At 44.2% G+C, this 10253-nt stretch overlaps 1 protein-coding gene across 1 annotated transcript; it reads right to left on the bottom strand.

Moving 5' to 3' along the window:
• Window positions 1-503: 503 nt before the first annotated feature.
• Window positions 504-6701, bottom strand: Clec3a (C-type lectin domain family 3 member A). Its single transcript, XM_026393020.2, has 3 exons — window positions 6587-6701; window positions 2050-2133; window positions 504-895 (listed from the first exon to the last, which is right to left on the bottom strand). Exons 1-3 carry the CDS (start codon window positions 6699-6701, stop codon window positions 504-506), a joined length of 591 nt encoding a protein of 196 aa, XP_026248805.2.
• Window positions 6702-10253: the final 3552 nt, after the last annotated feature.

The raw sequence follows: 10253 nt of genomic DNA, 5'->3' as shown, positions 1-10253 counted from the left end.
CTGCATCTGTTGATCACATCAAGAAGCCACTTGGAGTATTTAATTTACACCACATAAGGTTGCATAAATATACACTATGATGTTCGTATCACCAGAATTGCCTCTGACGCATTTCTCAGAAAGTATCCCTGTGCTAAACTTTCAAGAGAAAATCTTCCAGGTAGCCTAAGCTTGCTTTTCTGGGTTGAAGCAGTGTGTTGTATTTTTAAACAGACTGAGTCTACACAAATGAGAGGAACAAGGAAAGAGAAAGAATGATAGCCCGTTTCATAGATGTCATTTTAATAGCATGCACATGTCTGGATCATTATTTTCTGACCCCTTGAAGGGCAAACTCGCAATGAAATATGATAGTACAATTGTCTGATCCTGTATTGTTATGGACTTTGACACTTGAGTGGTAATTTTGCAATTAGTAATTGCAATTTTGATGTATTCTTGGGGACCAGCAGCCTCTAAGTCATGTCCGATCTTGCTTGGAGGATGTATCTGCAGAGGGCCTCTTAAGGGATAGTGAACTCGCAGATGTACCTCTTGCTACTGCGGCAGGCCTCATCGCTCCATTTCCCCTGAGCTGACTGGGAGAAGAGGATGCAGTTTTCCTTCTTGCCTCCGTTGGGCTGTGCACGGTCCCAGTTGAGGAAGGAAACGGCGAATCCGTGGACATCGAGAAACTTGCCTTCTGTGACCATGTCATTGATGCCCAGCCAAAAGTCATCGACGCCTGGCAGGCTCCTCTTACCATAGTCTCGGAGGGCATTGATCTCGTCGGTGTTCCTGGGTACGACCAATGTCCCTCCCTTGGAAATGCAGTCTTCATTGGCTTCATGGAAGTGCTTCGAGCTTTCTGAAGCAAGGTAGCATTTCCTGTGAACTTTTGTGCCTCGAAGACACACTGTGGGATGTGAAAGTACATACGTTAATTTGCTTTTGAGTGTACCATGCCTGGCGCTGGACCTGGCAGACAGCCATAAACTTGGATGGAATGGATAACATGTGACAGTGATGAGTTAATGTTTATCGGTGATTTTTGTTTGTGTGTGTGTGTGCGTGTGTGTGCGCGCTGAGCACTTTACATACACAAACTCATAATAATCATGACCACCCTGTGAAGTATCATTACCCCACTTATCAGGACATTGAGGCTTAGAGAAATCCTTACTTTTCACAACTTAGCCATATCAGTAATGTAACTTGCATAGCATGTAAAATCACCTCTACACAATTCAGGTCTGTCCCACCCTCAAAGCATTTTTTTTTTTTGTTTTGGTGGGGGGAATACTGGGGATTGAACCAAGGGGTGCTTAACCACTGAACAACTGAACAACATCCCCAGCCATTTGTTGTTGTTGTTGTTGCATTTTATTTAGACACCAGGTCTCACTGAGTTGCTTAGGGCCTCACCAAGTTGCTGAGGCTGGTTTAGCCCGCCGAGCCGCTAGGATTACAGGCTTGCACCACTGTGCCCAGCTCAAAGCATAATCTTCAGCCTCTAGCTGCTTTGATATACCTGTGCATCCTAACTTATGCAGATCTGTGATATGCTGAATTTCCTTGGATTCAGATGGGATTTCAAAATGATCAAAACAAAAGCAAAAGTCTGTTTGTGTTTGCAGAGCCCATGTTTTTATTAAGTGGAATAACCAAGACCTTGTCATACTTTTTGGGCTACCTGGGATAAAGTAAACATAAATATAATTTTTGAGCACAGCTCCAGGGCCATGGTGTCCAGCTGTAGGTCTCCTCTCTGATGTTTCCTAGCTGTGTAAACCTTAGATAAATTTACTTAATTTCTGTGTGTTACTTTCCTCATCTGTAAAGTGAGGGATAATCATCATAGCACAAGCTGGAAGAGTTGACATAAATCAGATATTCAATTTAAGTTGTTGGTGGGTTCATAAAATAGGTGTAGTGACAGAATATGGGTAAAAGTTTACCCAAACTTTCTTTTCCTTCTGCATGAGCATTTAACTTCACTTTAACTTTCTGATTCTGTATCCCCGGAAACCTGAACAGGGGAACATGGTACCGTGTTACTAGGGCTCTCACCTGTCTGCAGGGCTTGCATTTCCTTCAGGGCGTTGACTTCTCTCCAGAGCTTTTCAACTTGAGACTTCAGATCTCCATCCTTTTCTGGGGTCATTTTAGGGTGGGGTGAGGTAGATGGGAAAGAAAGCGTATGATTAAAATAAAATCCTTTAAAAAGAGTTTCGGGATGCAGAACTCAAGGCAGTGGTAATCTGGAGGAAACTGGGCTGAGTGTTCGAAAAACTCACGCATGAAGACAGCGTGGGCAGGAAGACGGGGGCGGGGGGGGGTTGATGAGGCTGTAACCCTGGGAACCCTTGCGAGATGGAGCTTCTGCCTCTGTCTCACCCCATGAGATTCCCCTTGTCACAAGCCTTTGGACTCTTCAGCTCTTGGCATGTGGGAGAACGAGAGCTGTCTCCCCTCCCTGTGTACCTGGGTTGTCCCACTCCTGCCTCCCTCCTGGCCCAGCTCACCCAACTCCTCTGAACATTTCTGATTACGCTCTAGGTTGGAATCCCGTCCGTACCCTCTTTCTTTGATTATTGTCTATTTTCTCCAGATCACTTTCTCCAATCTATATATCACCCACTTATTTCCTTCTGAATGTTTTCATTACCCAGGGCATTCCTGATGCCTAACATGATGCTAGGCCCATAATATTCATGGCATGTACTTTATGGTGTATAAAATACTTTCATGTTATTTTAAGTGCTCTTTTAAAAAAAAATTGTAGTTGTAGATGGGCAGAATGCCTTTATTTTATTTGTTTATTTTTATGTGGTGCTGAGGATCGAACCCAGAGCCTCACACTTTCTGGGTAAGTGCTCTACCACTGAGCCCCAGCCCCAGCCTTAATGTGCTCTTTAAAAATAGCAATTAAGTGGGGAAACAGATTCCTGTTGAAAAGGAGGCTCAGTGCGGGGAGCTAGGTGATGTGGTAGGTAAGTACCAGAACTCACACTCAAACTAATGTAGGACTCGATGCCATCTGTCCCTAGTATCCATTTACAGCTGATACATCTGGTCTGGTGGCTCCCAGCAGGGCTGAGCAATAAAGGATCAGGTAGAAATTCACCCATGTTAGAGATGAGCCACTTTAGCACCAACCAAGAACATTGAAGACTAAAGAATTTTCCTGGCTGTCAAACATCAACTTGGCTATAGGTAAGCGGTAACAAATTAGTAACCTTGGCCAAATGCAAGCTGTAGAACTGCTGGGGATTCTCTTAGACATCAACAGCTTTATAACAAATTATAGTAAATCATAAAAACAAATATTAAAAGCCACCATATCCTGTCTTCCAGGAGACTAATTCTTTCAGTATTCCTATGAAAAAGATGCTACCATTATCTCCATTTTACAGAAGAAAAACTAGAGGCAAAGAAAATGGAATGAGCCTGTGAAGGTCACCCAGCTAGTGAGCTGCAGAGCTGGGAGTGCATTTCCCTGGCTCAAGCCTGTTTTCATCCCACCCCTCTGATCTGCTTCCACCCAGGGATTTCCTCTACTCCTTGGTCCCAGGCACATAGCCTTTGAGTAGATGCTTAAAGCTTTATAAGAACTGTTCCCAGAAGTCTCTTTGTGCGGATGCCATACATAGAATCCATTTCATTTTTTTTTAATCCTAGGATTTTTTCAGGACAGTCTGAAATCTACATGTCCTAGTGCATTATCCCCTTGAACATGCTCATAAGCCAGATGTTTCCACATTTGGGTTAAGAAATCACCTTCTGGGGTGTCCAGGGCCAGTCTCACCTCTACTTCACTTAATGCTGTACATCGATTCTTAAAGTATCAACAGCTCAGCTCAGAAATACAAGAAGACAGAGATTTTCTCCAAGGCACCATTCAAACAGGAATAGACTAAAGGGCACACTTAGAATGCAAAGCCATCAGCTGTTGGGCCAGGCTTGCAAAGTCCTCCGAAGACTCTCTTCCAAGTTATGCTGTCAACTGGACAACTGTCATCCCCCTCACTCTTGGCTTCCTGCTCCCTTCTATTTAAATAAGTGGCCTCCACTGGGAGACTGTAAACACTGTAATTAGCACCAAGACAGTGAATTAGTATGAGGCTCCTGGGAGATCATTATGGAAGTCATTATCCAGGTGACTTGGCTTCTGCTGCCCTCCCTTTGTTGCTAATGGGGATGAACAAAGGGATTATATTTCGCTGCAGAATTTGTATTTTAGTTATTAACGCAACACATAATTTGTTGTGACCTGGGATGTAAGTAATCACAGGAAGATCTCATGTTTGGAGCTCACTCATGGCCATTTTGAATTTCTGAAAAGGTTCCCTTTTATTTCATGAGGGTTGTTACCCAGAATTAGATATAATACGGAAATGCAAACAATGTTCCAGAAGATATGACCAATAAAACTCTATGTTGATACTTTAAGAATCCATGTACAGTTGGTTGTCATGATGCAGGGGAATGGCCACGCCCACACACTGAGCCTAGGGCGTGGACCGCAGAGATCTTTTGAAGAGACAAGTAGAGAATCCCATTCACCTGCAGTTTTTCTTGAAGAAACATAACATCTAGCCAGGGGATGGATATGTGTATACAAAGCACTTCCTTGGGGACACTGTACCATAAAGAGATGGATTGGGAGCCATACAGAAATTTACCAAGAGAACATTGTCACGACTCGTCCCAACAATGGCACAATATCTTGAATGAAATAGGTTCTCTATGGAGAGCTGTCCAGGATTTAACAGATGAATTAGATCCATTTGCCTGCCAAACATTTTGCACAGCCAATCTGGAAACATTAACACCCAATGTTTAATGGGGGTAATACTGTGACAAGGACTGGGGTAGAAAAGACGGCTTGGACTTCTGACTTCATAAACTTTTAAAATATTTTAAGCTCTTTAAAATAATACCATAGTATATGGGTGGATGGGGAAAGACCTGTTCAGAAAATACGGCTATTGCTTCTCCTCCAGCATGGTCTACTTTCTTGGATCTGATGTTGAGGAATGTTTTGGAGAGGCAATGTTTAAGTTGTGGACTCCCCAAAAAAGTATGTGTGTTGGGTTGGGGGAGAAGGGGGTAAAGAGCGAGCGAGCACACATTGACATTTTCTCCCTGCATCCCTACTGGGTAACCCCCATTTTTTTCCTACTTTTCCCAGCAGTGAAGAGAGGTGGCTAGAAAAATCTGCCACACCACCCTGGATCATATCTCTCTCTCTCTCTCTCCCTCTCTCTCCCTCTCTCTCCCTCTCTCTCCCTCTCTCTCCCTCTCTCTCCCTCTCTCTCCCTCTCTCTCCCTCTCTCTCCCTCTCTCTCCCTCTCCCTCCCTCTCCCTCCCTCTCCCTCCCTCTCCCTCCCTCTCCCTCCCTCTCCCTCCCTCCCCCTCCCTCCCCCTCCCTCCCCCTCCCTCCCCCTCCCTCCCCCTCCCTCCCCCTCCCTCCCCCTCCCTCCCTCTCCCTCCCTCTCTCTTCTTCCCCTATCCTGGTCCTCAGCTGTGTACTTCATCTACTTATTAGAAACATTGTAACCTTTCATTAAAAGGGGGAACAGGGACATGTAATCCTTTATAAGGAAAAGGTTCTACTTAGGACACCTCACACCAGACCTAGATTTTATAAATAAATACCCCTGGAAAGGGCCCTTTAAAATCACTAAAACAAAGCACAAGTCAAGCCCCCTTGGACTCCTAATGCAATCTAGACTTTTATCTTGTTGGTATTTTTTTTTTCCTAATGAAGTGAAATTGGCATCAGTGCCATAATATCCCCCTTGAAATGTCCTGAGAGGAAAATGGCTAAAAGGACGAGATGAAATGTCCCCCTGGGTCTGGCTGCTTTCTTTGTTTCTTTCTTTCTCGGTTTCAACTGCAAATACATTGTCCTAACTTTGTTCTTGAGAACTTTTTTAAACCTTTTCCCTACATCAAGTCGCCCCAAGTTTGGAATTGCTTAGAGAGTCCATTTTGTTTCCAAACATTGCACGACTTTACATGTGGACATGTAATCTTAAAAAGGAGGTTTGATGCTCTGACATAAGAAATGTAAATAGGTGGCATAGACTCTCCTAAGACGGCCAGGGAATAAACCTATAAGGTAGCTAAGGACGAGGAAGGAGCTGGCGGATACCTACAGTTCTGTCCTGTGCTGCACGTTTAGTACGATCACAGTTCTTACAAACATATTTGAGGGAACTGCTCAATACTTAGGAGTATTGAGTACTCCGACATAACGGTGGACTCTACTTGCCCTGTCATTCGTAATGCCCCAACTTCACGTACCCAGGTGAGCGCCCTCTGAAGAACATGCCATATGTCTAAGCCCACCTGATGGGTAAGCCAGAAAGTTTTTATATTACAAAGCTTTTCTTCAATAACTATAAAATCCCGCATGATTCCTTTAACTATCAAACTCTCAAAGATTCCAAAGTTCACTCACTCGGTCCCCTGTAAAATGACATGCACATGCTGGCATTGTGCTGTCACCAGGGACAGGCTCCTGGTGGGTAGATATAAACTCACCCGGCACCTCCACACACTAAGCCCCGAGGGTGGCTGGGCTGAACAGTCCCGTTACCTTTCACTCGGCGTTTGCTGTGCTTCCTGGCTTTTAATCTGGACGTGTGGCTGGTGGTCTGGTCCAGGAGTAAGGTGATCACCAGGATACAGATCACAAATCCACTCTTTGCCATGGCTCCTGGGCAAGTCAGTGAGGCCACTCTGCCAGCCCCTCTGCAGCAGCAGCTACGGAGCAAGGAGACTGCTCGGCCACATCTTGCCCTGGGTGCCCTGGGCCAGCTTTATAAACGTGAGCGGAGGAGGTTGGCTGAGCTCCTGCTGACGAAATGTTTGAATGCCTCGGCTGGCCAGGGCATAAGGTGGCTCCTTGTTCTCGGGCCACATGTTGGACTTTTTATTTATTTTAATTCTGTTTCATTTGCCTTCTCGGAGTGTATCAGAGTTCATTAAGGGTTTTGCCTGTTTTCCTATTTTTTTATTATTTTTTTAAAATCTAAAGTCTGGGAGCCTTGGGGTCTCCTTGAAGACCCAACACTTAAGTATTTTATGTGGAGCTCTGAAGTTTATTAAATGTTCTGGAAAATGAATTCGGTTCAGTTTCAGAGCAAAAGGTTGGAGAGACGTGGAGAGAGAGACGTGGAGTCAGACAAACAGATCCCCAGTAGGGTGGTGAGAAAGAAACCTTAAAAAAAAAACAAAAAGCCAGGAAATTTACTTCTTTAATGTGCATGTGTGCATGAGAGGGATGTCACAGAATTGGGCATTTAAACTATTGTGTGTGCACATGCATGTGTCTGAATGGCTCAGGGGGACCTTAGGAATAGTTCATGCAGTGGGATTTATGGAGTGGCTCATGTGAGTAACCCATAATGCAATTTATGAGTCCTCCCTCTGTTAGTTTTGTGGCTGCATCAATATGTGCATGCATTCTTGAAAAATACCTTAGAGTGAAAAGAATATTAAAAAGGTGAATTACTTCCATGAGAATAATGTAAAACAACAATAATTATTTTACAAATCTCTATCACCCCACTTTTTGCCCTTGTAGCTATTTGACCCACATTAAATCATACTTTCTCCCTGCTCAGTATTAGGGACTGAACCCAGATGTGCTGTACCACTGAGCTACGTCCCCAGCCCTTTTAACATTTAATTTCAAGACAGGGTCTTGCTCAGTTGTTGAAGCTGGCCTTGAACTTGTCATCCTCCTGCCTCAGTCTCCCCATAGCTGGGATTATAGGTGTGTGCCACCATGCCTGGCTTACAGTCAAGTTTTGATTGACTCCAGGGACCTGGGCTGTGACAGTGTGCTTTGGCTTGAATACAGAAGATCAATGTGTATAAATCATTGGTCACACAATTGTTTAAAGTGTTCTTTGTCATCTTCCTGGATCCTTCAGGAAGAAATTTCAAGTTACAAAACAGTAATAGAATGTACAGCATTTTTCTTGATCTGTGTTGCACCCTTACATGGACAAGGTGTCTTCTTCAAAATAATTCTATATTATTTTAAGACTCTTCTTTCCCAGTGACACCTCTGACAGATTGTTGATTTGGTTTTTCTTTGAGCCTGATCCTAAAGCATATACTCTTTTTCTTTTTTTGTGTTGCTAGGGAACAAACCCAGGGCCTCATGCACACTAGGCAAGCCCTCCTTCACTAAGCCACACTCCAGACCCACTTTCTTCCTTTTAATTTAGATTTATGGACCTTATTTTTCTGGAGCAGTTTTAGAGCAGTTTCCCATATTCCCCTTCCCTCTATAGTTTTTCCTATTAACATCTTCAATTAGTGTGGTGTATTTGTTACAACTGATGAAAGGATTAATGATGATACATTGTATCAATTAAAGTCTGCAGTGAACCATGATCCATGGGCGGTGAACATTCTGTGGGGTTCAGACAATGTACTGGGTTTTGTCTACACCATCACAGAATCCTACAGGATGGTTTCTCTGAAGCCCACCCTCTGGTTCTAATGAAGCCTTGGAGACTCCACCTCTTCCCTTCTGCCTGGCGCTCCTCAGGACTTTCCGTGGGCTACTCTAATCCCCATCATCCCTCTTGCACAATCTGATTCCGTTTCATGGACTTAGATTCTCTGTCTTGGACTCCTCCATCTACCTCCCCAGTTGGATCTCTTCCCGTCGGGCTAATTGTTCCCATTTCCCACCTGAGAATTCTAGTTGTTGTCTCAGACATTTCAAACCTATTATGTTCAAAAGTTAAATTCTGGATTTTTTTCTCCCATGAATGCCCTATGGATTAAAAAAAAAAAAGTCACATTTCTCCCAAGATTACAAAGATGTTAGCTGGGGGTAAACAGAAAGGGTTTGGACTGGATTCCTCACTGTGATGCAGAAGAGGGTCCTGGCTCCTTGATTCCTTCTGTAGTGTCTCAACAACAAAAAATGCAAGAAGCTCAGGCCTTCAGAACTTCCAAATCGGCCACCCCAGATCCCGCTCTTTACCTGGCAGTCCAGACAATCTCCCCCATAACCTTGCCAGTAGTAAGTGCTACCCCAGAAATGCTCATGACTTGTCCTTCTGCCCTGCCCTTATCTCCTCCAAGTCACCAAGAGCTCTTGTCCTGACCCATCCTACTTTGGCTCCTGCCCAACTCCAGTGAACCTTGCGCTCTTTGCTGATGGGACAGTCATTCTCCACTTCAAGCCCTCTGAATCTTTCCATCCTACTTAGCATGAGGCCCAGACTTCCCATCATGGTTTCTGAGGCCCTCCCACCTGGTGACATCTCACTTGGTCCTTCCTAGTGACTTTCTCCCATCCGAGACCCTTCACCAGTTTCAAATCATTTCTAAGTCGGAGTAATTGGATCTAAGTCACCAGTTTCTTGACTTCAGAGCCATTTGGTTAAATCATTTCATGTAATACATATTTGTGAGGCATTCAGACAGGCATTAGAACCATGCTATCCAATATGGCAGCCACTGTCACCTGTTGAACTACACAGGTCTAGAAACTCAGGAGAGACTAAGACTTATATCCCACATCATGTGGAGGCAAGATAAATAAATGTACAATGACCGCATGTTTTAGAAGTTCTATGGGCTCAAAGAGGACCGAGGCTTTGAGATTGGGGTGAGGCTGGGGGGAGTCTGAGAAGTTCAGATGATGTGTGTGTACAGGACAGTAGCCAAGGACTCCTGATCACCTACGATGACAATATGAGGCTTTGCCTATTTTATATATATGGTTTCCCATTTTTATAACCATTCTGCAAGATAGGTGAGGTCACCAGCTTCAAAGAGATGACAAGTCTGGCCACTGTCACGCCACTCATAAGTGACATCAGAAACTTCAATTTCAGACTATCAGAGTTTTGATCTTTGTCCCATTCACTGCTAACCCAGGCTTAGAAGTCTGATAACCCTCTTCCCTAAAACCTGTCACCAACTCTCTTCAAATCCCATGACATTTTCGGCAGTCACAGCTACCAGTAATCACCACAGGAGAAACAAGGCCACTTTAGCGCACACACCACAACAAATCTTTCCTCCGTGCACTTGAGCTCGCTGTGCTATCTTCAAGTTCAGTCCTGTGACCTCCCCTAAACACTGCCCTTGAACCTCTGAATGCAGCCTGCAAACGTGTTCAGACTTGAGTATTAATAGACAAACAGCACTGAGGCCGGATGGATTTGTGGGTTAGAATCCGAGACTCTGGAAAACAGCTTAGAGCAACTTTAAAATAGCAACCTGTGGAA

This window comes from Urocitellus parryii, chromosome 15, assembly GCF_045843805.1.
Source record: "Urocitellus parryii isolate mUroPar1 chromosome 15, mUroPar1.hap1, whole genome shotgun sequence".
In the NCBI taxonomy this organism is placed as follows: domain Eukaryota; kingdom Metazoa; phylum Chordata; class Mammalia; order Rodentia; family Sciuridae; genus Urocitellus; species Urocitellus parryii.
The sequence above is the reverse complement of the archived record's forward strand: the minus strand, read 5'-3'. Positions and strand labels throughout refer to the sequence as shown.

Coding starts and splice junctions, on each gene's coding strand:
- Clec3a (XM_026393020.2), bottom strand. CDS start 6,701: ATGGCAAAGAGTGGATTTGTGATCTGTATCCTGGTGATCACCTTACTC. Junction 2,134..6,586: donor CAGCAAACGCCGAGTGAAAG/GTAACGGGACTG, acceptor AAATGACCCCAG/AAAAGGATGGAGATCTGAAG. Junction 896..2,049: donor AATGCAAGCCCTGCAGACAG/GTGAGAGCCCTA, acceptor CACATCCCACAG/TGTGTCTTCGAGGCACAAAA.